Genomic DNA, 26,932 nt, shown 5'->3' on the forward strand with positions numbered 1-26,932 from the left:
AGTTGAAATCAACTGAGAAATCTCAAAATAGTGCAATCAGTATAAGCCTTCTAAATTTCTTTCTAGGCAAACTTGCATTAGCGTTATAGCTAATGTCTTTGGGTTCTGTTCTGAAAGACTTCTCTGTGCAGACCTCCCAGTTAGGTCCTTGGTTTCTACAGGGAACTATACTCCTCACTAGTATATTTTTGCTTTTTATTGCTATTTCTGAATAAATAATCAGAATTAAATTATTTGGAAATGCCCTGGGAATGTCTTTTCATGTCTATACTGGGAATATCATTTAAGAAATCCCAATAGCCTCCTGGAAATGCAAGCATTGTCTTAATGAACATTATGAAAGTGAAAGAGACAGTTGAGTTTTAAGTGTGATCATGTCTCAAAAGACTATTAGTAGTTTAACTGAAGTGGGATTGGTTTTCAAATACTTTTTGGGGAATCCTCTGACATGTAAACGCTTAAAAGTTTTTATAAAAATACTAAGAGCTGCTTAAGATCCCAAATCAGACAGCGCTGCACCTTCACCAGGCCTCCTTAAAGGCTGCTGCAGTGTCTTGAAATGTATTATCTGCATATACAAAAGCAATTTGCAGTTTTGGTAACTGTAAATGGACATGTAGAACTCAACATGCGACATGAGGGTACTTATGGAAGCTCTAAAGGGCACATTTAAAAATTACAAACAAAATACTATTTGCAAATCAGTTTCTGCTTTCCTTACCTGCCAAGAACAGAAAATCAGGACACCATGGGTATGTCTACACAGCTGCTGGGAGTGAGTCTCACAGTCGGGGTCACTATTGCTATTTTGTGGGGCTCACGCTAGGGTACTAAAAATAGGAATGCAGATGTTCCAGATCGGGCTGAATCTTGGGCTCTGATGCCTACGGAAGGTGTGTGGAGGGGAGGGGTGGGAGTGGGGCTTGAGAGCCTGACCCCAAATGTCATAGCAACATCTACACAGCTATTTTTAGCATGCTAGCCCGAGCCCTGCTAGCCTGAGTCTGCTGACTGAGGCTGCAAGAGTCACTCCCAGCAGCTGTGTATAGTTACCTACCTAGCATTTATACTGAGGGCTTGTCTACATTTACCGGGGGATTGATGCGCGGCAAGCGAGGCATCGGTGGTCAGTCGATTTAGCGGGTCTAGTGAAGACCCACTAAATTGACCGCAGATCGCTTTCCCATCGACTCCTGTACTCCACTGGATTGAGAAGAGTACGGGAAGCATAGTGTGGACCCCGTGGGTAAGTAGATCTAAGCTACATCGACTTGAGTTACGCTATTCATGTAACTCAAATTGCGTAGCTTAAATCGACTTTTCCCTGTAGTGTAGACAAGGCCTGAGCTTATCACAGTACACGCCTGCTACAAGCAGAGGACAACAGTAACAACTAAAGCTGACCAAGGAATGTGGCTGCTTAAATACTGAGAGTGTCATTAACTTGTTTTTTTCCTCTTAAGAACACTACAGTTTACCGCTGTGAATGTCTAAGTAGCTTCTCCAGAGGGCAGATTTTCTGCCTTCCCCCCTTTTTGCTTGAATCAGCCTGTTTCTAAAGATCCAAGTGGATTCTTACAGAAACAAACCCTTATTTTTTGATATGTAGTCCGGTATACTTTAGATAAAAGAGTCCCCTTTTCAAAGGCCAGTAGGTTCTTCCCCCCACATCTCTGAGAAAATTCAGTACTCTTCTGACAAAGTGTCAATGCTACTAGTGCTCCTACAGTAAACCAATGTGTGATTACTTGTTTTTAATTTCATGTTTCTGAAAAGTTAATTTTTCCTTGTTTAGTCTTAAAAAAAAAACAAATAAAACAAATGCCTTGGTTTTAAAATGGATGCTATTCACCTTGTTTTGTTTTTTCTAAGCACTCAAAACATCTTTAGTTAGTCTCAGTTTAGAATGTTTTAAATATCTTGATAAATGACACAGACCAGACAATAGCATTTTCAAGGTCTAGCTAACTTTTACCTCGATCGTGAGTGATTGCCAAGTTGATACATATGTGGGTTGTACTGAGCCAGAATAGTAATAGTGTCACATTGCTGTCCAATGATCAATCGAGCCTGCTGTTCTGTAGCATTTCTCAGATTTATTCCATTGAACTAGAATGAATAAATATAAGACATTAGACATCCAAAATCATTATAGAACTTGCAGCATCCTGATTTGCTGATACTGCTTTTTGAAACACGAGTCTCTCAATCTGCAGGAGTGCTGCGAGATGGTTGTCTGAAGAAGGGGGAGAAAGAGCAGCTATAGAACTACTGATCTTTCTTTTACTATTTAATTATTCCTTTGGAGGAATCAATGCAATTTTAAAATTTGACAACTTGATGACAATCCTGAAATGCTTTTCTTTTTGGATGACAGATAGCATTCTATTGAAGTACTGCAAAGATTGTGAAATAGCACCTGAAGTTGGTTTTTGTTAGAATATTTGCTAGTTCATGTTACACCATGATTGGATTGGCCCGGAGTCTCCAGGAATTAAAGATTATGTCATGTAATGAAATCTTCAGGAATACATCCAACCAAAATTGGCAATCCTAATGATGAATGATTTTAAGTACCGATAGGTTCAGGACACAAACTCTGGATCTAGCTATGAATTTCAAACACCAGGTTTCTGGTTTTCTGGCTCCATGATTTTGCTTCAGGTACATCTATCTTCCACAAATACTGCAGCAGCAGACTTGAGCCTTCTACACAGCCACCTTCAAGGCAGCATTATCCTTTACACAAGACACACTTAGTGAAGTAAAAACTGATGAATAATTTGTGATAAAACTTCTTATAGAATTAGAGAATTATTATTTTAGTATGATGATCTAGAATATCCCTGTTATTGAATCATTTATATTTTGAGAGACAGGTTCTCATTCACAAGATATTGTGCATTAATTTTATACTCACACAACTGCATTTGTTTACTAAGTAATAGAAATGTTAAGCAAACAAAATTACCTCCAGTAACTGATCACCATATTCAAGGCCAGCTTGATGGGCAATGCTCCCACCAGTTACTTTAGACACAAATATCCCACCGTTTTCTCCACTCACAATGGAAATCCCTAGGGGCTCAGAACCCTTTTGCACTTTAACATGGCGTGGTTCTTCCATGTACGGCCTTTAAGAGGAAATTGTTAAAAATTGATTTGGACAAAATGGCACTTGAAGCATAATATTTAAAAGCGACATGCACTATGTATCTGAAGTGGAATATTAAGACTGGTTTAAAAAGCTACTAAAAATACTCTAAACGGCCTACGCATTCCTTAAACACCATGCAATGTACAGTGGTGGAACTAAATGTATATCAGATACACAATTCTAGATACATGACTTCACAAAAAAAGTTATGGCAAACGTGAATTATAAATACTATGATGGTGAAATAGGTAGCAAATAAACCTCCACATCCATATTATATAAAAGTAAACCACTATATATAATATGCAATTTACAAACCATATTCTAGAAAGGTGCCTTACAGTTTATAAATACTGGGAGTCTTAATATCCAGTGAAAATAAACATTGTAAATAATAAGGTGGTAAACCAAGAGAAGCCAATACACAATATCAGTTTTATACTTGTACGCAGGGAAACACAAATTAGTAATGAAAATTAAGCAGTTGCAAACTCAAGCTTTAAGACAGCAGTTTGCATGGTAGCATTACAATTACCATGCAAATTCTCCTTGAGGGAAATTATCCAAACATGTAAAATAGCACAAGGTGCGCAATGCTGCTTGAGAAGGACAACCTTATATGAGGCCAACCTCAAACTCCTTAGTGATGAGAACCTAGGCCTAGGAGCCAGAGGGATTCTCAGAAAAGACCTATTACGGAAGAGATATCTGAAAGATGCAGAAGATTTGAGAAGAGAAGAACACTTAGACACACAATAGTAACAGATACTAATACATATAATGAGAGAATAGTCTGTACACATTATTTTAGAAGGAAAGCCTGGTGCAGTTTTCTTCCGATCATTTCCTCCATTTACAGTACTCAATCTGATTTGTATATCTGTTTCTTGTTGAATAGCAGAGTGTTACAGAATGTTAGGTAAGGTAAGATAAGAGTCTATGATTCTCCCAGCAGAAGATGTAATTTCTACTCCTTACTCCAAAAGGCAGAACAAATCACAACTGCCTGGCACCTATAATTTTTCATGTGGTGCCCAGCAAATCCGAAATGGCTAAAAGTGAGCGGGATTTTACTCTTGCTTGTACATCATCAACAGAATTCTTTATTAAAGATATGTCTTCACTACCAGCCGGTAGTCTAGACGTGATAAATCGAACCCCGAGCACTCTCCCGTTGACTCCTGTACTCCAACTTGGCAAGAGGAACAGGCAGAGTCGACAGGGGAGTGGCAGCAGTCGACTCACCGTAGTGAAGACACCATGGTAAGTCGATCTAAGTACGTTGACTTCAGCTACGTTATTCAGTGTAGACCAGGGCTAAGTTCCAAGCACTTACACCTGAGTAGCCCTATTGACAGGAATATGAAATTACACAGGTCTCACTGAACACATCATTTGTGCTGCCAAAACGCTCTCTCTATTAGTTATGTGCAAGAAGGGGAAAAACCCTGCTTGATCTTCAGATTCAATGGTAAGCCTGCAGGGCTGACCATTAGCAGAAAGCATCTTTTTACTTGAAAACTGAATACAGTTGTGCTAATTAGGGTGAATTAATAAATAAAGCTCCACAATGTGCTTTCTACAGTCACTTTCAAAACAGCAATGTACAGTACAATATATACGTAGTGGAATAAAAATTGCTGAAATATCTTCAGTTATCCTGTGATGAAACCTGATAAAATTTCATGTAAGTTTTAAGAATTATTTTAGTATTATTATATAGAATACCCTTGTTATTGGATTATTTACATTTTGAGGGCCAGGTTGCTATTTATGCAATCAGGGGTCTTAAAGTGCATATAAATGTAATTTACTTCCACATCAAAGTTTCTTTATTCTGCCAAAATGGTGTAAAGAGGCCTTAATATAAATACAAATCTGGCCCTTAGAGTCCATGGTTTGTTGTTTGATATTCTGAGTTTACATAAACGCTGACAAATGCAGAGGTAGCACTTTTACAATAAAAGTAAAAGCAGAAGTCCAAAATTAATTAGCACAAGCTGAATGTGCATTATAAGAAACAGGGATGTGACATCAACGAAAACCTACATTATATTAAAAACCCAACATCTTACTTAGGCTCCAAACCTGCAAACACTCAGCACTTAACCTTACTACTGTGAATAATCCAATTAAAATCATTGGAACTACTCATGGTAGTAAAGTTAACCGTGTACAAACATGTTTGCAGGATCAGGGCCATGGTCCTGAATTTAAATCTTGTTGAAGAGATCTGCTTGGACTGAATCCTGCCAAATCACAGCAAGTGTTAATGAGAGAGTTAGGCCTGGCGGCCAGTCACGTTAAAAAGTTTAGCATTAACCACAAACTATTTATAGGGTCTTCATTTTCTTTTGACTCCTAGTGAAAAGATTCCACCAGGGACTGACATCTGAGCAAGCCTACCAGGAGGAGAAGCAGTCCAGTTTAGGAGCTGTACCTGTTTGGTGAAACCATTAATCTAACAGAAGATACCCTACTGCTCACATCAGTCTCAGAGTTTCTGGAAGCTTTAACACTACCCTATAACTTCTGAAGGAAGAGTATGTTACACAAGCTTCTTTCACAGCACATACATAATAATAATAATTTAAAAAAAGAGTAACAGGACTTAAAGTACACCGCAACACGTATAATATACTCCTGATTCTGCACAGCCAATTGTTTACACTTCTTCACTCTAATAAACTATCAGACAAGATTATCGCAGGTATACACCTCTACCTCAATATAACGCTGTCCTCGGGAGCCAAAAAATCTTACCGCATTATAGGTGAAACCACGTTATATCGAACTTGCTTTGATCCGCCGGAGTGCGCAGCCCTGTCCCCCCCAGAGCACTGCTTTACCGCGTTATATCAGAATTCGTGTTATATCGGGGTAGAGGTGTATCTGTATGAAAGATGACGACAACTATCACCTTACCTATCTTTTCTACGCTCTCCAATTGATACCGGGCTAATAGAAATCCTAGGTAATGTAGAAAGCGAGTTCTGTGACTGGCTGCTGGCAAAAGAAGATGTTTCCAGGTTCAGTGGTGATTGTGGAGGGGTTATCAGGCTGGGACTGCTACATTCAGAATGTGACAGTGAACCTGTAATAATAAAATAAAGGGATTCAGTTTTTGTATGTAGTGCTTATTGTAAATGTCTTGCAATGGAGGAATCTGAAAAGACATTAAAAGACATGCACACCAATAATACAAATGTGATGCACAGTTTACATAAGCATAAGAAGATATTTACACATGCAGTATCTTTTCAAATGTGAGTTGATTTTACTGCTCTAGAAATTGAGAGCACTGGCTTGAAACTGTAACAGTGAGAACCGACCATGGGAAAGCTCCTTCAAATGAATATATAAATGCACATGAGTAATGGAAAGTCCTGACATAATAATGAAAAAGAAAATCTAGGAAAAAATGAAATAAAGATCTGAATGTTAGGGACAGTCTCAAAGGATCCTTATCCACTCTCCTGGGTTCTGGCTATACAATGCCTTATGAAATATTTCAAAACAACAACAGAGCTTAAGCAGCACAAGTCCATGCACATAGCCTTTAGGTCAAATGCTGCAAAAAATTATTTGTGAAGATCTACAGTTTTAAATACATTTGCTTTGACTGTATTTTTTCTATCCAGGAATATTAGACTGAACATTCTTGCTCGTCAGCTTGTTCAGATCAATCATTTGCTGCATCAGGGAATGTTGCAGAAAGAAAATTTGATGTTAGTAATAACAAAAGAAACTTGTTTATAAGAGCTACGTTCCTTCAGTCAGGGTACAGTAACATAACATATGACCTATATATGTCCAATTAAAGCATCTTTAATTTTTAATTAAGGATACAGAATACTCAAAGCAATAATGTCAGTCAAGAACTTTCAAGCAATTTACAGACTGAACTCTACTTGTGTAAAATATTCTCTGAAAAATTAAAAAAATCTGTTCTGCATTACAGTTCATATTGTTTCCTGAAAATAATTTGTACTGTTCTATATATTTCCAATAATTCAATAAATATTTGTAAAATGTTTAAGTTCTCTGATGAAGAATGCTTTATATAAGCAAAATATTAATATGGAAAATCCTTTAAACTTTAAATTCATATCCTGTTTAGAAGACTTCAGTTTGCCAAAGAACACAGTGTTTTAGAGCTAACAAAATACACCTTTTATGGAGTCATTTCACCACTATTATAAAATTAGGAAATGACTTCATATGGGACTAGAACTCTTACAGAGTGCTGTGTTATCACAAGTCTCCTCATAAAATACCATGTGTCAACTGATGTTTTCTGAGAAGATCCAGCTCCTGGAATCAAGTGCTTTCACTTGGAAAAGTAAAAAGGAACTTTCTACTCCTTGTAGTTATGAGAAAATCCTTGAAAAAATAATTTTAAAATTGTATAATTTTTAAAACAATCTTTTGGGGACCGGACTTTTGAATTTTTAATGCTGGGGATTGGCAACAAATAAAATGTTGAGAATAGAAAATTTTACCCCTTTCGGAGCCAATGATGGACCTTGGATACCTTGGGGTTAAAGGGATCTTAATTCTTTCCGTCCTGTACTGCAAGTTGCTGGAAGAACCTATTTTATAACAAGAAAATGTCACAGTTTATGACATACGTAAATGCAAACAGATAACACACATTTAGGCTCTGATTCTAAAGACAAGCTAAATGATCTCTATGTGGGTGCAAGAGTCCAGTTCTCCCAGCAGAATCAAGGCCTTACCAAAAAGTTCCCTTTATAATCCCACTTTCATGGCTGGCAAACTGCCTAGTTCAAACAGCTAGTACAGCTATGGCATTGCTTAAATGTACCCATTACTGAGTGCTACAAAACGACTGAGCTATCTAATACTTATTTGGGCACCAAAGAACTCTTTAAAATATTTTTTGGCCAATTTACATGACTGAGATATAAGACAGGTTGTGATCACTGAACACATTTTGAAACACTGGCACATTTTGAAAGAGTTCAATTGTATTCCAATTACCTACACTAGTTTCAATGGATAAGATATTTCACTTCCTGTCCTAAACTGACATATAGTTTTTGTTGTACTGCTGAAAAGCTGCCATGTTCTGCCATAGAGGTAGTTGTATTTCAGTGATGGATCATAAGATTCTTGTTTATACAGTTTTTTAAAATATTTCAGAATTAAAAGGTCTATCTAATGTTAAAGACTACTGCCATGAAGTGTGCATATATTTAAGTTCTGCTGGAATAGATACAGACCCAAATGTAAATATCAGAACTGTCTAAGGTGGACATAAAACAATTTAATACACTTTATCATCTTCCCACAATGTAATACTTGTGTAGGGCTTACCTAAGTATTTGATCAGTGCTAACATCTATGCCTTCCTTCTGGAGCTACCTCCTTTCTCCCTTCCCATCCCACCTCTGAATCTCAACATTATATTTGCGAAATCCTTCTACCTGCTGACAACAGTCATCACACAATTGCCTTCCATGCAGCAACAGCTGCTGAAAGGAGTGTCTTGCAGCACTCAGCTGTGACATACTAAGGAGAGGCAGACAGGTTGTAAAAGGGGTTTTACGCAAATCTTTTCAGTGTGGAGAATGGAAGCTTAAATTGTAAGAGCCAGGAATATGAAGCAAGGAAAAATAATGGGCCCTTAAGGTTCTGACAGCTATGAAGGATCCCTGAAAGATGCTTTGAGGTGGGTGGAATTTTCTCTGCTTTGTCTTAGATGTAAACAGAATACTTTGCACGAACAAATTTGAAATGCTAATTACCAAGTCTTGCACTGGATGGTAATGAATTAGAACCATGTGATGCTCTCGTCCGTGAGTTTTCAGAATAATCACTGGAGTGTTTGTGACTTAGGTCCAAACTCAGGCGACCTTGGTGCTGAGCACTGCATCAAAACAAAAGTAGGTTATAGTGTCTTCAAAAAACAATCTCTTCAAAACTAACATTACCCCAGCCAACATGAGGAACAGGAAGAAACCCAACCCCGCCGAGCAGTGAAAGACTATCTGAAAAGTGTGTCTACAGCAGCACGTTGTAACTCAGTGCCATTGCTACTTTGCTTTAATTCTCTAATACTATTTGGACAGCAATTTAATCCATTAACTTCACTGCAATGCATCCTTAAAATCGCTGAGCCATAGGCAGCTGTATTCTACAAAGTATTTCCTAAGAAGCACATTGAAGCACAATAAAGATACTTTATTATTCAGTCCCAAAGAAAACATTTTGTTTTGAGAAGATATTTGTACAAGCCAGTCCCAGACAATACATACATAGGACTTCCTGACATAACACGGAATAAATGTTTGCCAATGTGACTATCAGCTACCTAGCATATTACCATACACCACATAGACTGCAATCTCCAAAAATTGTTCTTGAGACTGAGTTATGTATATTATGAGAAACATATCTGCTCTTCATGAAATATACTAATAGATTATTACTTAGTTGGAAGTCAGAGGTCAGTGTTCATATATCAGATTCTTATATAGACGGAGCACTGACTCACAGATCAACAGAAATCATTTCTATGGGCTTTAATTCAGCTCCCTAAGCTTTCTACAGAATATGTACTTCATGATAAATTCAATTTTTTTCTAGTAAGCTTATGGGTACAATTTTAAATATTTGCAAAATATATACTAATATAACCCATTCATGAACAAGGTGTTGGTTTAATAATTAAAGTAGGGAAGCAGGAATTGGGTTTGATCTCTGACTTTGCCAATGAGAGCAGAGTTGGGCCCAAAAAATCCACAATAACTTAATAAATTTGCTCGATTGTACTTTATTGTCTTCAAACATAGGTAGGGTTCAAAATTTCAAAGCCATTTAACTATGGAAATTCCAAATGGATCAAAGAGTTGAGCCAGTGGGAGATCAGGGTAAGTTTTTAATTACCTTTAACTCAAAGAGCGGCTGAATTTTCTACAGACTTTGCAGTCACTTTCTCCTTTACTTTCAAAGTAAATCATTTTCAGGCAAAAGTGTCCAAGCCAAAGTTGCAGGGCTTTCTCAGGGAAGGCCATAGTAACATTACATGGGAAGAAGTCACTGCCTTTACATCATGTTTGTAAAGTGCTTTGAGATTCTCGGATAAAAGGTGTAACAGAACTATTATTTTACATTATGCTGCACTAGTATAGTGTTCGCCTCTGTGTGGACCAAAGTGCACAGCAAGAAACAGTTTTCTCTTATTGATTTTATTTATAAATATATTAAATATATTAAAGATCTAAGGTTGTGAAGTTCTGAATTTATACCTGGGATGCAGATGCTGATGGCAGATTTGGCTGGCAACAGACGGGCAATTGTTGGTGTGAACTCTGTGGCTCCAAGCAGTATAAACTGGATTTCTCATGACAGCAGTTACTGCAGGACATGGTGCTAAACTTCTTGGTACAGTACCTATTTTAAGGTGGACAAAATATATGGCATGAGGCATACTCAAGATTCTGGCATAAAGTCATTTGCCTGTAACTTTTATGCAAATCACTAATAAAGTGAGAAGCTGAATATCTAACTCCAAGGCTCAAACCATTATTTAGACTGTTTTTATTGAACAGTTCAATGTCTACTTGCCCACCAAAAAGATGTCCTCTCCCTTCTCAAAGTCATGATAGTGTCAAACATGTAACTGAAATAGTTCCATACTTCTAGCTGAATAATAATTAGAGAGCGGTCCAATTTTAGTATGGTGCACAAAAAAACTGATCGCGGCTACAATTGTTCTTTTTCCTCTTCAGTGGGCTCATGCACTTCCAACTTCTATAGTGTCCTATGACCTCAGACTATAACAATTCACAACTCTGTGAAACTGACATTTATACGTGAATCTCATTATTTAGGATTTTTATTTAAGTACACTCATACTTTACTATCAGACAAAATGTTGTTCAACAAAAGTTTTGGTATCTTAGTTCACAGTTGCAGAAACATTTTGAAAGACAAAGAATGAATATTTACTGTCAGATATACTTTGATGAGGTTTGTTGTAAAATTAAGGGCACTATTATATAAAAATAAGGAAATGGCCTTTTTAGTGAAAATACTTTCCAATAAAGTCACAGTTACTCATTAATAATAGTTGTATTATTGCATATTACAATACTTTGCATGAGAGATGGGTGGATAATTTGAGGCACAGAGGTTGACTGAGTATTCTGCTGCCAGTAATTTAGTGACCATCATCAGGATGATAACCAAGGAGGCACTAACAAGAACTGTGAACAATATTCAAATTAAACTTCATGCCCATTTGAGCTGGATCTTGGCTTTGAGAATTGCTGAATGGACATACCTCAGACCCTGCTCACTAAACTCAGGCAAATACATTTTCTCTCTGAGATCCTCTATGCTAGTTCAAATGCAAACCGTACTAAACCAGTATTTTGAAAGACACTGGGGAAAGATTTCTACCTAGCAGTGGCCAGGTGGATGCTCCTGCTGGCCACCACATCAGCCAGTACCTCTACATCAATTCTATAGTGTGGTTTTTGTTATTGTTGTTTTTTAAGAAGGTAGGCAATGAAGCTCAAATGGCTGCTTTGTAAACATTTCCTGCAAGAAAACACTCATTTGTGCTAGTGATCTCACACAGTCGTCTCACACTGCCTTTTTAGTAACTAAAGTAAACCTCTCGGATGAGCAGTTTCAATCTGACTGGAGAAGGCAGACAGTATTTATATTAAAATTGCACCCAGAGGCCCCAGTGGGTTAGGCACATAAGAGCCTTGAAGATCTTACCGTGTAATTTGTTAGATCAAAGGGTGAGAGGTGAACGAGGCACAGAAATGACTTGCTCAAGGCTACACAGCAAGTTAGTGGCAGTGTAGCGGGGTGGTCACCCCGCTCATGCCCTGAACGACTTAAAACAGTCCTGGGAGAGGGCTGGGGTGGGGGAAAAGCTAGGCTGATTGGGGGAAGCAGCCACAGGTGGGACCATGCCCCAGTCAGGCCACGGCTGGCCCTATAAGAGGGCTGAGGGCCAGAGACTGGAAGACACACACTCTCTCTCTAGCTTCAGAGAGAGAAGGACCTGGCTGCATGGGAGCTGAGAAGAGTACCTAGGGTGGAGCAGTGCGGGGGAAGGACAGAGGCAGCTGGGGAGCTCCAGCCTAGCAAAACCCCAGGCTACAGGCCTAGTTAAAGGCCTACAAAAGGGTACTGGGGCTGTAGAGAGGCAGCGCAGAGATAGGCAAAGGCAGCAGGTCCTAACCCCCCTGCTGATGAGTGGTTTACAGACTGCAGTCCGCCCCAGGGAGCGGGGGCTAGATAATGACTGGCAGTAGCCACTGAGACAAGGTGGGGATAGAGGGTTGGGGGTTCCCCTGCGAGGGGAGACCCAGAGACAGTGGGTTGCTGCTGGGGGCAGAACCCTGAAGTAGAGGGGAACGGGGTCTGGGAGGGACACGGGGGCCAGCGGCAGGCGAGACATCGGCCTACAGAGGGCACTCCGGGCTGGAAAGAGCTAATTCCCGAGACGGCCAGCAGGAGGCACCGCACCGGTGAGTCGTCGCCCCGCCACAGGCAGTGACAGGATTAGAATCCAGATCTATTAATGCCCACTCCAGTGCCTATCCATGAGACTACGCTGCCTCTCCACTTAGCATGAAGACCTTTTCCGAGATCCTTGTGAAGAATGAATAACCTTTCTGAATCTCTGAATTCATGAGTTCTCTCCAAATAAACTCCCAGGTCTCTGGTTACGTCTGAACAGTGCAACTTGAATCTTTTGTGATCTTTGGTGTATAGCACCAACCACAATGAAATGCAGCTTGACGGGATGGCAAGATAGACAGGAATGTTCAAGGGACTGTCTGTGACTCTGTGGTAAGACTGTTGTAATGCTTTAGGAGTTCACATTTGTTACTGGGTTGGTGAAATCTAATTAAAGAACATACCACCAATTTGGGGTGTCTCTTTTTGACAGTCTGCCCTGAGGTTGGCACTCATGGTTGTGAACCACTCCAGACAGCATGACAATCATAATGGTCACTTCTGGCCTTCACATCTACAAACTGAATTCTGCTTTGACCTCAAAATGAGTACGTCTAGCTTGCTGTCAGAACATTAAAATTGAGGAAAAATTATCGCCATGACATTACAGACATTACCATCCAGGTCATCGTCACCAACCTGCTGACATGGCTCCAGTGTACAAGGAGGAAGACACAAAACCATCACTGTGCCTAGTGGAACGTTTTGGTGAATACGGCGCCCACTCCTGGAGCTCCAGAGACAGATGCTCTTCACTGGCTGGAGTGTATTTCTGTACCTGTAAGAAAAGTGCAGAATTCAATCTGCAACTAATCCAGAAAGCTTTGTATAAACTAGTACAAAAATAACTTGCTGGCTATCACTTGATGTTGATTATTATGCTTTGATCCCACCACTTTGCTGATATCACTGTTCTTCAGTGTTCTTTCATGTTGTCTTCATCTTCAAGCTCCTCTCTGCCTACATCTCAGCTCTCATTCTCTCCTATAGGACTCTCCCAATCCATTACCTATGGCCCTCCAGTCCCTCTTGTGGACTCTCCGTATACTATTCCCACTGTCCTCATGCCTTCTTCCCCCTTTACGGCACTGATTCAGCAAGGTACTTAGGCATGTGTGTAACTTTGAGCATGTCAACGGGCCCAGTGACTTCAAGGGCTTGCTCAGATGCTTAAAAGTTATGCACCCGGCAAATTATCTTGCTGAATCGAGGCCTATATTGGAACTCACTCCCTCTTCATGCATGCAAAATATCTGCCCCTCTATTCAAATTCTCTCTTCAAACACGTTGGTCCCACATGGTCTCAACAATAAACAAAATGTAAAATAACAAAAACAGATGTTTAAAAACAAAGTCTACACTTTTTCCCCCCTGGCCATTAGAGCACATGGCTGCCTAAAACAAGACTGGCTGCTTGGCCTGAAGGTGTAGCACTTGGTCTCAGCTTTCAAGTGCAGGTGGAGCAACTTCTCTTCTGGCTGCTTTAACAGGTCAGCTGAAAGAGCTGGTTTGGGCTGTGGATACGCATTTCTACGTTATCTGCTTTACACAAAGTGAACAAGCATGGGTGAGTGAGGAAATCTGATGTGCACTGAAATTTCGTTGGCCAAGAATGCCAGTGACTGTAGGAAGCTGCAAGCACAGTTTTTTAAAAAATGCAGAGCCCTCATAATGCTATTTTCGAGGTTAAAACAGTACAGCATAAAAACCATGATAGTAAAAACATAATATACAGAATATGAATCACTAAAGGCTACTCAGATTTATTCATGTGATAGGAAAGTTGTGTTACATAGTGAGAGAGATTTAACACCACACACAGGCACACATTCTTATTGCCATGCCCTCCTTGCTGCATCAGCAGCAGACATGACTGTTACCCAATCATGAGAAAAGCCATTTGTTCATCTCTCCTTTTTTTTCCCTCAGTCTTGTTTAATTAAAATTCTCTTACACTCAATCACCTTGAGACCTAGGCACATTCCACAAAGCACAACAACAAATATACCCATAAATTGTGCCATGTTGCACATCCTGTATACTTTTGACATACACTTAACATTAATAGATTCACATTTACATGTAGGGCAAGACTGTGTCTTTCAACCTGAGTAAGGGGTAGTGCCTAACCTGCACCAGCCTCAACCTAAGAGTAGCTCCAGAAGACACTGTTCTTGGTGATACTCCTTTGCTCACAATGCCTCTCTTGCTCCTTGGCGTATACCAGCTGATGGGTTCCAAGGCTCTGCCCACTTGCAGGGAAGTAGCAGGCACACAGCATCTGCACAGCTACCTAGTTCAACTTTCAATCTAGCTATCGGAACAGAAAAACATCCTCTGCAATACAGCTATTATTAGCATTACTATGAAAATCAGAACATTTTCATTTCTGATTTTAAGTGTATAAATTTAGAACTTTAATGTAATTTTTGTATTTTAAATATCTTCATTTTCCACCACTAACCCTTCTCAAAGGGCCCAATATTAGCTTAAGTACAGCCTCTGCAATTATTTTAGCTATGATAGTGCATAAAAAGCACTCTTGTGAATGCCATTCTTTTATAAAGACACTACACAAACCCAATTTTAAACCCTGCTCTGAACTTCACAGCTCAATTTACAAAACACTCCAGAGAGTAACATGTGCACTCTTGCATCTCCAAGCTTGAAACTCTCTCACATGGGCATTACTCATTCAACATGCTGATGCATCAACCACCTTAAAGAACAAGTTGCAAAATTATACTGTGTTTTCATTATCTGAAAAATATTTGTTGGGGGGTGCAGAAACTATAGATGTATATCTATATGGTAACTCCAAGACCCCTTGGAAAGTATTAATAACCAACAATGACATATTCTGACAAGGTTCACCTGTTCCTATCTTGATTGGTAACAAAAACAGAAAATGCCCATGTCACAAATGAGAGCCTTTTAAATTTCTTGTACAGGAACTCCTCACTTAAAGTCATCCCGGTTAATGTTTCATTGTTACATTGCTGATCAATTAGGGAACATGGTCGTTTAAAGTTGTGCAATGCTCCCTTCTAACATCGTTTGGCAGTTGCCTGCTTTGTCTACTGCTTGCAGGAAGAGCAGCCTGTTGCAGCTAGCTGGTGGGGGCTTGTAACCAGGGTAGACCGGCAGGCCCCCCCACCCCCTCAGCCATGTGCTGCTCCCGCCCTCTGACTTGGAGCTGCTCCCAAAGACTCCTGCTTGTTGTGCAGGAGGGGAAAGGGGGGGGGGGGGGGTTTAATGTCAGGGTGTCCTCCTCCCCCCTGCTCCTGTACCCTAGGGTTACCATACGTCTGGATTCTCCCGGACACGTCCGGCTTTTTGGGCTCCAAATCCCCGTCCGGGGGGAAATCCCAAAAAGCCGGACATGTCTGGGAAAATCGGGACATGCGGGGCCGGCCGTGCGGGTGCTCGGGGGCCGGGCCGGCGGAGCGGGGCCGGGCCGGGGGCTCGGGGGCCGGGCCGGGCCGGCGGAGCGGTGCCGGGCCTGGCCGGGGGTCGGGCAGGGCCGGCGGAGCGGTGCCGGGCCGGGGGCTCCGGGGCCGGGCCGGGGGCTCGGAGGACGGGCCGGCGGTGCCAGGCCGGGCCGGGGGGGCCAGCCTGGGCCGCGCCTCCCCCCACACCCCCCTTACCTGCTTCAGGCTTCCCGCGAATCAAATGTTCGCGGGAAGCAGGGGAGGGTGCGGAGACTTTGGGGAGGGGGCGGAGTTGGGGCGGGGGCGGGGGGCGGGGCCCCGTGGAGTGTCCTCCTTTCGGAGGCACTAAATATGGTAACCCTACTGTACCCCACTTACCCCTTCTCCATATAGAGCAGGGAGGGGACACAGACAGAGACAGAGAGAGCTTGGGGCAGCAGCTGCTGTCTCAACTTCCTGATCCACTTAAAAAGACAATGCACTTAAGAGTGGGTCAGCTTACTTAAAGGGGCAGTATGCATCTCTCTCTCTCACCCACACACAAGGTGTGTGTCTGTCTCTGTCTGCTATGCTGTCTCCCCTCCCTCCTGTTCGTGCTGCCTTGATGAGAAGGTACATTAACAACGTGTTAACCCTTGAGGGCTCAGCCGAGTGTTAGTTCATCATTTAGCAGCAAGGCATTCCCTGGGAAATATCCCTCCCTCTTCTACCCTCTAACTTCACCCCCTCAACCAAGCTTCACAATCATCATAGCTGTGAACAGTATTAAATTGTTTGTTTAAAACGTATACTGTGTGTATATCTATATAATATATAGCTTTTTGTCTGGTGAAAAAAATTTCCCTGGAACCTAACCCCCCAATTTACATTAATTCTTATGGGGAAATTGGATTCCCTTAACATCGTTTCGCTTAAAGTCGCATTTTTCAGGAACATAACTACAACATTAAGCGAGGAGTTATTGTATTAGCATAAGATGGCAGGCAACACTTGTCTACACGTTAAGGACAATATAAATGTGCTGTGCTACAGTGACTGATGACTACAGTTCAAATAATAAGCATACGAGTAACAGCACACATGGATCAACTTGACATTCTATTTAAAGCAAATTACTTGCACTCAAATGTGTAATGGTTTGCTTATATTTTGTTGGGTATGTGCCAAAAGGCAGCAGTAGCCTATATATTAGTTTCTTACAGTGCAATTCTGTTTTGAAAATGGCACCTTCTTACAGGCCACATCTGCTTCCTGTGCTTATTCAGTAATAATCTGCTGACTTCAGTTACAACAGTAAACTGTTATTACTTTTTTACTGCTGTCAGCACTGCAGAGTTAGCTGGATTCTATTCTGGCTCACATAGAATGTTTAATTAAAGGCCCAATCCTACAAGCTGGCAAGTGTCTCTTGAACTCCCACTGAAGTCAAAGTAGGAGCGGAAGGTGCTCAGCAGAACTTGCAGAAATTGCTAAATTTTCATTGAGAAAAATTTTAATGAAAGTTTTCCCACCAGCTCGAATACTGAGCACTTTGCAGAATCAGGCCCCAAATCCTGCTCTCGCTTATACCTTCTACTCCATTGTCTGCACTCAGTTACTCCTTTACAAACCCACTGAAGACAGTGGGGCTTGTTCAAATGTCATGGACGGAGAATCTGAGCCACTGATATGGAGGCCTTGGGGGAAACTAACCCTGCGGCCATTTTTACTTTATCTCCCAGTTAACATCCTATCGACCTTAATCAACCACCTGCAATCCTTCCTTTTTCTACTTTAGTAACAAATTTCCAAGTATCTCCATGGAGGGATTGTTCATTCATGCCTTCTGCCGCAGCAAAACCAAGTGTTTTCAGGTCCATATCCTCCTAATAAATGTTGTCAACATTTACAGAGTACAACTGAACTTTAACCACTATCAACTTCAGACCAGGTTTACAAAGGTATTTAGGCACCTAAAGATGTAGATAGGCACCTTGTGAGATTTACAAAAACACTGATGTGACTCAAGAGCCCAACTCTCATTGACTTTCAATTGCTTTTGTTAATCCCACTAGTCGCCTATCTGCATCTTTGGTCACCTAAATTCCTTTGTAAATTTGACCATCATAATTCAATTTTTGCATTTTGTCAACATACACTAGAGAACTTAGAATTATTACTGAGAACATCTGGTACCAAAAAGCCTAAACACCATGCAACGTTCATCAAGCAAGACACCGTTATCCCTCTTTGTAACCTTTTTGATACTGTAACTCTGAGAATTACTTTTGTAATTCAAGACACACAAGAATTTTAATGAAGGTGTGAGGGGCAGATATTTTCATTACTATCAATTTTGGGTACCCAATTTGAGACACCCTGAAGAGCCCTGATTTTCAGAATGTGCTGAGTTTCCATCCTCTGAAAATCAGGCCCCTTTGAAGTGTGCCAAGTTGGGCACCCAAACTTGAGTCACTTTTGAAAATAATGGTCAGCATCCCTGCTTTGTGCTTCCGTATATTTCATTTGTACCTGAAGTGAAGGATTAGGAATGGGCACAGGGGTCAGTTTATGTCTCAAAGCAGGTGCTGATTTTGGTCTTGGTCTTTTTATCTCTGGCTCTTCAACTCTTTGAAAGCCAATGTCATCTTCACAAGATTTTCTTGAAGATAGATGAGTGCAGTCGATCCCCTCCTCCCTGTAATAATGCCCAGCATTCCTGCTGCGCCCCTTGTGAGTGTCTGAGTCCTGCTTAAGTGCCAAGGACACTGGGGGCTGGGCAGTAGCTGGGCTGGTAGGCGGGGATCCAGTTGTTACAGTACAGTCTGATGCAGAACTTGTCTGCTGTTTATGTTTAAATTTAATAGAGTCACTTCTCTTGGGAGGGGTTGGAGGAGTTGAAGCCACTTCAGCTTTTGAGGGCTGAGGCGAATGCGTGGACACCTGATTAGGGGAGAGATAGTCCATTTTGGGAGGAGTCTGTGGTCTTTTGAAAGTGTCAGGGTCGAAGATGGACTTCCTTTGTTTTGGCTTTTTGTACACAGAGAACTTTTCAGTTTCTGCTGCTGAAATATTGACCATCACTTTAGGCCATGTACCACCACTATGCTTAGCTCCATGCCCTTTGTCTAGCGTGGTCTCAACCATGATGCAGTCGGCTACCGTGGGCTCAAATGGCAGCCTCCTGCCGTCCAAGTCAACAAGTCCATAGCCTCGTTCCCCGTAAGTGTCTGGATTAAAGGAACTAAGACTGTGTTCTGAATTACTGTGACAGCTGTGCACAGCATTCCTGCGAGAGTCTGCTCGTAAAGCATGGCTGGAAAAGGGCTTGTGATCACAGAACGAACCACTCCCCTGGTCGCTCTGGTCCTTCTTGCCATCCAGGACGTCTGGATTGAAAATGTCTGTCTGTGTTGAACTGTTGTGTTTCAAGTTTTTTTTATTCTGAACTTGTATCTCTGATGTATGAACCCTGCAGTTCAATATTTTCTCTGAATCCTTCAGGTTTTCAAATATGTTCTGACCGCTCCACGATGAGCTCTGAGGAAAAACCTAGGAGGAGAAAAATATTTAATCAACCCAAGGCTGTGGCAGATTTGGGTTTTGCACATGACAGCCTCACCTCCCTCTCTTTCCCCCAAGCTCCCAATTTACATGGAGACTGTACCGTGAAGATGAACATAAAGGAACAAGCCTATAATCTGGGGAAAATGATGGATAGTGTGTGTGTGTGTGTGTGGATGGGGAGAGTAGGGGGCAGCTTAACAAAATCTCACAGATTGCTGGTACAGGGAATCAGATTGAATAAAGACTGATAAAACAAACTTTTTCGATCTTTTAAAAAGACTTTCACAGAGGCAGCATGGTGTAGTGGATAAGGCCCTGGACCAGGAGTCCAGAGATCTGGATTCTAGTTCTAGATCTACCACCATGCCGAATGACACCAGGCAAATCACCTTTAGTGTCTCCGTTTTCCCTCCCACCTTTTGTCTGTCCTGTCTATTTAGCCTGCCAGCTCTCCGGGGCAGGGACTCGTACGGTGTGTATGTGGCACACCTAGCATAATCGGCCCCTAACGTCAGTTGGGGTTTCTAGGAACAACCGCAGTATGAAATACAAGTGTTTCCCTACTGATGGCCCTTCAGAATGAAGGCTTCTGTTTATTCCTCATCATGGGCAGAGTCTGCTTTCCCACCAGTGATCCTCACTCCTGACCCAGAGGGAACCCTTTCTAGGGGCAAGAGGACATTTAAGTTCCATATCCATGCAGACTTCCTGCAGTTGATGCTAATGAGGGGACTATATTACCAGTTCTGTTGGTAGGTTTATTTTTTTATGTGAACAGCAATCCACCGGGAACTGAACTGAGAGCAACCACTGAATTTCACATACTGTAGGATACCTAACAGCCATCCAAAGGTGGTAACTGACGTTGCACTCAATATGATTTTATGAAAATATGCTAATGAGTGTGACTATAATATAACTGGAATATGCTTCATGCAAAAGGTCTCTTGTTATCATTACAAAGCTTATAATATACTGAGTGTGGTCACCCTATTTGTACGTATGTATCATTCTTCTATCTGAAACTAGAAATATGAAATATAACTCTGAGGGCCTATTGTAATTATGCAAAGTGTGGGCCATTAATGGTGGTTTGGAATCTTGATGGCTCCCATCAACCAGGACAATTGACTGTGGATGGCTCTGTTTGCTTGCAGATCTTCCTGTAAGTCACGCTGGGAGGAATGAGGGCTTGAAGTCTTACAGTGACATGTGATCATGTCACCTGAACTGGAATCCATCTTTAACCTGGTGCTTTTTCAGTTAGGAGGAGGAGTGGGAACCCAAAAAGGGACAAAGGATTCCCGCCTTGTGCAAAAGGTATATAAGGGGGTGGAACAGAACAAAGAGGGCTGCAGTCATGAGAAATCCCCTAGCTACCACCTGAGTTGGAACAAGGACTGAACCAGGGGAAAGGATTGGGCCCAGACTAGGAAGGTGTCCAGTCTGTAAAAGAAGCTTACTGGAACATCTCAGAGTGAGATTTCATCTGTAATCACTTTCTTACTGTATTAGGTTTAGACATGTGTGTTTTATTTTATTTTGCTTGGTAATTCACTTTGTTCTGTCTGTTATTACTTGGAACCACTTAAATCGTACTTTCTGTATTTAATAAAATCACTTTTTACTTATTAATTAATCCAGAGTATATATTAATACCTGGGGGGAAAACAGCTGTGCATATATCTCTATCAGTGTTCTAGAGGGTGAACAATTTATGAGTTTACCCTGTATAAGCTTTATACAGGGTAAAACGGATTTATTTGGAGTTTGGACCCCATTGGGAGCTGGGGATCTGAGTGTTGGAGATAGGAACACTTCTTAAGCTGTTTTCAGTTAAGCCTGCAGTTTTGGGGGGACATTGTTCAGACCTGGGTCTGTGTTTGTAGCAGGCTAGTGTGTCTGGCTCAAACCGGGCAGGGTACTGAAGTCCCAAGCTGCCAGGGAAAACGGGCTCAGAGGTAGTCTCAGCACATCAGTTGGCAGTCCCCAAGGGATCTTCTGTGATCCAACCCGTCATCGTAACTACGGACAGGGACCAATCCCTACTAACCAGGACAAAGCCATTTCATTTAGCTGAGTTTCCACATTACTGTATTCATTTTATGAATGTGTTCTTTTCCTCTTTACAATTTAAAAAAAAAATGTATAAACAGAAAAAAAACCTTTTGCTTCACTTCCTCCTTTCCTGTCCCCACACTCACCTTCATCAATGAGAGGGTAAGGGAATCCCTACAGTTTCGTAGCAAAGCTTCACATTCAGTCAGTGATTTATTATCTAGTGCAATGCCATTAATCTGCATAAAAACAAGGGGAAATTAGCAAAACAAACCTAGCAGCAGGCAATTGTCTTAGTTTACATTCTATGAGATAGGCAAATAGTGGTTATACCAAAAAAACAAACAAACAAACTAAAGCAAAAAGGAAAATGTCAGTATCCTGGTAAATTGGATCATTTTTGTATATCAGGAGAATGGGTCTTTTTCAGACAATTTCACTAATGAGAGTTTTGCTCTAACCAGAACTTCAATTATAGACTTCCTACTTCACTAGAGCTGGCATTTAATGTAGGATTGCTCCACTGCATATACCTCTACGTATCTTTATATATTTGCATGAATCTACCCTCCCTGAGACCCGTTCCTCTGAATAAAATATGTAACTTCTTTTAAAGATATTATTCAACAGGTCACAGATCTCCAGCAGTTCCCAGAAGAGATAAGTAGCATCCTGGAGGAGACAAGAGTCTAACCACTTTCTCTAACGTGGTTCTGAAATAGCAGGTATAGCAGAGCGAGAGTCTTCTCAAGTTCAGAGGAAGTCTGAAGGTAAAGACAGGCCTTCATGGGATTTTGCAAATTGCAGGAGCACCTGTAGTTTAATCAATGCATCCAGAAGTGGAATGGAGACATAGGTCCACTTTTAACGGAAGAATAGTTATAAGATCATCCCAGATAATTTCTATTTCTAAACTCTAATGGAGGTCTAAAGAAGATTCCTGGAACTTCTTTGTATAGTCCTTGTATTAAGTCATCTTACCTATCGTTTATTGTGAAAAGGGAAGGCAGTGAGATTGTCCACAAATATGTCTGAAGGATGAGTTATTGCAACCATATTTTCAAAACTTCATCAATGAAACTACTAAACGTGGCCTGTATTTTCTATTACTCACCCAACCTACAAACACCAACGTGTTTATTCAATAGATCATTAGATTTAAAACTGAGAAAAACATGGTAAAATGAGTCAAATAAAAAGGTTTTAGGTTTTAAAGAAAAGGAAATGTGTTTCATACTATCTGTGGTACTGAAATTCTATTTGTTCTTTAGACTTACGGCAATTATTCTATCTCCCACAGCAAGGGACCCATCTTTGGCAGCAGGGCTACCGGGCACAACAGCAGCAGCAAATACTCCATTTTCTAAACTAATTCCACTATCTGAAATCCATAAAGATAAAACAAGTTCATTTCTGCAGTTCAAATAATTTAGCACATATCTGACTTACCTGCATGAACAAGAAACGCATGTAATAAAAATGCAGTTGAAAATAAATTAGCTTAACTTCTAATAACGTTTAAAAAAAAAACACAGAAAAACAATGGGAAAAGGGTTACAGATAACCCAAAATGTAATATAGCTTTATAAGCACTTTCTAGTGGAGAAAAAAAGATTGTAGGGATTTGCAAGCTTATTCAACTGAACTCCTATAAGCCTCCTGATAGAGGAGGAACGAGAGGTGAGAAATGATACATTAGCAGTATTCGTGCAAGAAATCTATCCTAACTTAAGTCACTACTTCTTGTTCAGTTAAAAAAAAAACAGCTAATGAGAACCCTTATCTAGGAAGTCATAACAATTCAAGCGGGTGGATTAATAGCTTGCCCAGAGCATTCAAATGTAAATAATTACCTTTATGCCCAGCAAGATTGATGTGCAGAGGTGTTATCACTTTCCCACCTAAGGACTTCCTTCTTCGAATCACCATATTAATAACTCCTCCTCCATTAAGTACAGCTTTTATAACTTGCTTCTTATCCTTATTAGTAAGATCCACATCATTTATCTTCAGCAACCAATCATTCACTCTGGCAGTTAAAAGAAAGGCAAGGAAGTCCATGTTATAAGAATACTTTGCTGCACATTGCAAATATGCAATAATTAATTAAAAGGACCGTAATAGCACTAGCACAACCTTGATATGCCACCCTCAATTGGCTAACATTTCTGAAAAAGGATGATGTTTCCCAGCATCTATTAATGACACTGAGTAAGTCCCAGGTCCTCCTGGTTCCACCGCCATTGCTTACCCCACTAGCCCTCAGCATCTCCTAGTCAAGTTCTGATCTTGGGACACCTCGTATCTAAAAATGTGGTGAGTGGCACTTCTGTGCAGGTACATTAAACATTATTAGCTTCATGTTAGAGCTGGCCTAACTAAACACAGATATTTCAAGCAATATTTATGAGAGGTAGGTACCTCTTGTAAAGTGAATAAGTCATGGTTGTTATCTCAATAGTCAGGGCTCTATCTCAGATTTTGGCAAACCACTTAAATTTGCCGTCCCTCTGTTACCCCCAAAATTTTATTGTTCTTGAAAACTGCCTCGTGCATGAGCCAATCTCAAAATCTACCTATGTTTCAAGTATTCTGATGCAATTTTGTTGGGCAGACATAGCATTTCATTAGACACTTTCAAAAAATTTCAAATGGGAGCCATTTAAAGCCCTTTAATATCAGAGAGTATTCCCTTAATTTAAACAAAAAGGTCACAGTATGTTCCAGCTTTTATTGAGACCTCAACTGCAAAAATCTGAAAACATGAGTTACAAGGCAGGCGAAAGTTAGCCTTATAATTAGACTGTGGCTGTAACTTTAACCATGGAGCGGCTTCTTTCCATAATAAACCCTACACACATCTGCAGAGCCTGGACAAGAGCTCTGGTTCTACTGCTTCAAAATGCAAGCCTCTACCACTTATGGAAAAGGAAGGTCTCCTCTAGCTTTGTGGTACAGACAACACAATTTTTTGTGAGCTTAAACCAACCAATGGAGGGCCAGATGCTTGAATTGTCCATGATTCTACTTCCACTTAAGAGGCAAAAAAATTGAATTGACACTATGGCATCACGACTGGGTCACAAACTACCCATAGGTTTCAGAGTAGCAGCCGTGTTAGTCTGTATCCGCAAAAAGAACAGGAGTACTTGTGGCACCTTAGAGACTAACAAATTTATTAGAGCATAAGCTATCGTGGACTACAGCCCACTTCTTCGGATGCATAATCTTTTTTCCCCCAACTATAACTTGTCCACAAATTCTCAAGAAGATCTAAGTAAATGGAAAGTTTGAAGAGACAGAAACAGGCTAAGTGCTAGAGGCAGACAAACCAGCAACAGACAAATGTCAACATTTCAAATTGGGATTTTTTTAAAAAATGATCTGTAAATCAAGAATAGCTAGATTTATTTCCATAATGCTTTGCAAACACCTTCTTCTTACTGCAATTTTCAGATCAAACCAATTTTCAAAGCCTAAATTATTAGGGAGCTAAAACAGAACCCACTTAAAATATGGAGAGGTGACCAACCATCCATAATATTTTGATCTTTTTTTTTTCTTTTACAACCAAAGCAAATTAAAATAAGTGTTTCCCAAGTGGCATGCAAATGATTTACCAGTTAACACTGTACCTTAATCGACCATCTGCAATACTTCCTTTGTCTACTTTGGTGACAAAAATCCCACAGTCTCCAGGGAGGTATGGTTCATTCACACCTTCTGCCACATCAAAACCAAGTGCTTTCAAGTCCATATCCTCCTAATAAACATTGTTAATGTTACAAGCGATTCAACTGGAATTCAAACTAATTTGCATTTGTATGAACACAGAAGTTGTAAACTGAGTGCTTTTACTATGCCCTTATTTTGTATCTTTTGTGCTTTAACAATATCTCAGATGTACAAATTATTATACACAGATTTCAGTTCCTCTCTGAGGTATTAAAGGGATTAATACAACCCTGTTCACTATTTTATTACCACCATTAGTGTTAGGAATTAATCTCCTTGTTTTAAAAATATTATAAATATTTGTTTATTTATTTATTTACACAGACACCATTTTTATATAAAGGCAACAGTTGTGTGGTTTACAAGATTAGATGGCAAAGTTATCTATGGTTTGTACTCCACAAGAGGGAGTAGATTTCCTGTAACAAAGCTTTTTGATTATGGTCTATTGTGCTTTAATGTGTCAGCTTTTCATATCTGACTGGTATGATATTTGTTGTAAATACTGCATTTATAGTATGTAACCACAATTAAAATTAATAATGTTTAAAAATACATATTCAACAAATAGCATTATTTTTATAACCCATTGTACAAGGGATGTAATGTTGAAACATCAAGCAATTCATTTATATAAAACATTAAAGTCTTCAATGTATCTTGGGCTTACTCGGTCTTTTTCAAACTCCACCACTTCTGTTTCCCATTCCAGAGAATCTGTGTCTATAGCTGAATCATGAGAACTGTGGGCCATCAACTGCCGAAACCTGGCTTCCTTTTCCAACTGGTTCTCCATCTTCTCTCTATGGAATGAAAGACATGTGTTTATAGGTGATTCAGCAGCTCCCATGTAAAGAAATGAATGAATGAGATTATGTACTTTACAGTTCCTTCTCTAATTTAGCAATACAATCTCTGTTCACTCTATCCAATCCCACAATCTAAGTAGAAACCTGAAATCACTTTTTAAAACTTCATTTCCTTCATATTGTAATCTTCTCTTATATGAACTATAGGAAACTTACAAACAAGTTCCATTCATGAACATATAGAAAATGCCTCTCAAGAAAGATAGCAGTAGATTCTTCTCCTCCTCCCCCCACATAAGCTGCTCCAAATAGTAAGGGAGAAGTGGAGGTGATTTAGCACTGAAACTAAGATCTTCTACCACTCTGAAAAATTATGTGATGCATGTTTTCTCCTCTCATTTACAGTTCAGTGGGAATCTGGAGGTAATGAACAAAGCTATAGTGAAAGCCTGACTGCAATGAAAGTGTTGCTTCAGTGCATTTCAACAGACACATTTGGTATGTAGACATGTTCCGAACACATTACGCTTCTGACTGAAGTAGTCTAATCAGAATGAAGACTTTCTTATTTGCTGGGGGGTAACATGACTAACCAACCAGCTCCTTTTGCCCTTTGTCAGGCATTTTACACAATGCTGATCTATAAATTCATCTACACATGGATCCTATTGTGTACAATAGGTGTT

At 40.3% G+C, this 26,932-nt stretch overlaps 1 protein-coding gene across 9 annotated transcripts in view; it reads right to left on the minus strand.

Annotated features, from left to right (window-relative positions):
- The window catches only part of DLG5 (discs large MAGUK scaffold protein 5), a 198,346-nt gene that overhangs the window by 16,034 nt on the left and 155,380 nt on the right, over positions 1-26,932 (minus strand). For 7 of the 9 annotated variants that reach the window (XR_010589195.1, XR_010589193.1, XM_008173680.4 and 4 more), the window contains 13 exons: positions 26,108-26,240; positions 25,338-25,465; positions 23,556-23,731; positions 22,980-23,083; positions 21,849-21,941; positions 18,610-19,629; positions 13,307-13,445; positions 10,432-10,576; positions 8,929-9,050; positions 7,660-7,749; positions 6,083-6,251; positions 2,972-3,134; positions 1,976-2,109 (listed from right to left, as the gene is read on the minus strand). Coding sequence is in view for 6 of the 9 variants with exons in the window: in XM_008173680.4 (XP_008171902.2) it covers positions 1,976-2,109; positions 2,972-3,134; positions 6,083-6,251; positions 7,660-7,749; positions 8,929-9,050; positions 10,432-10,576; positions 13,307-13,445; positions 18,610-19,629; positions 21,849-21,941; positions 22,980-23,083; positions 23,556-23,731; positions 25,338-25,465; positions 26,108-26,240 (2,616 nt within the window). In the remaining 3 variants the exon portion in view is untranslated. The remainder of the gene's footprint in view (positions 1-1,975; positions 2,110-2,971; positions 3,135-6,082; positions 6,252-7,659; positions 7,750-8,928; positions 9,051-10,431; positions 10,577-13,306; positions 13,446-18,609; positions 19,630-21,848; positions 21,942-22,979; positions 23,084-23,555; positions 23,732-25,337; positions 25,466-26,107; positions 26,241-26,932) is intronic. The other 2 variants (XR_010589194.1, XM_042856150.2) reach the window with 1 other exon arrangement.

The sequence above is a fragment of the Chrysemys picta genome, chromosome 7 (assembly GCF_011386835.1).
Source record: "Chrysemys picta bellii isolate R12L10 chromosome 7, ASM1138683v2, whole genome shotgun sequence".
Lineage (NCBI taxonomy): Eukaryota > Metazoa > Chordata > Testudines > Emydidae > Chrysemys > Chrysemys picta.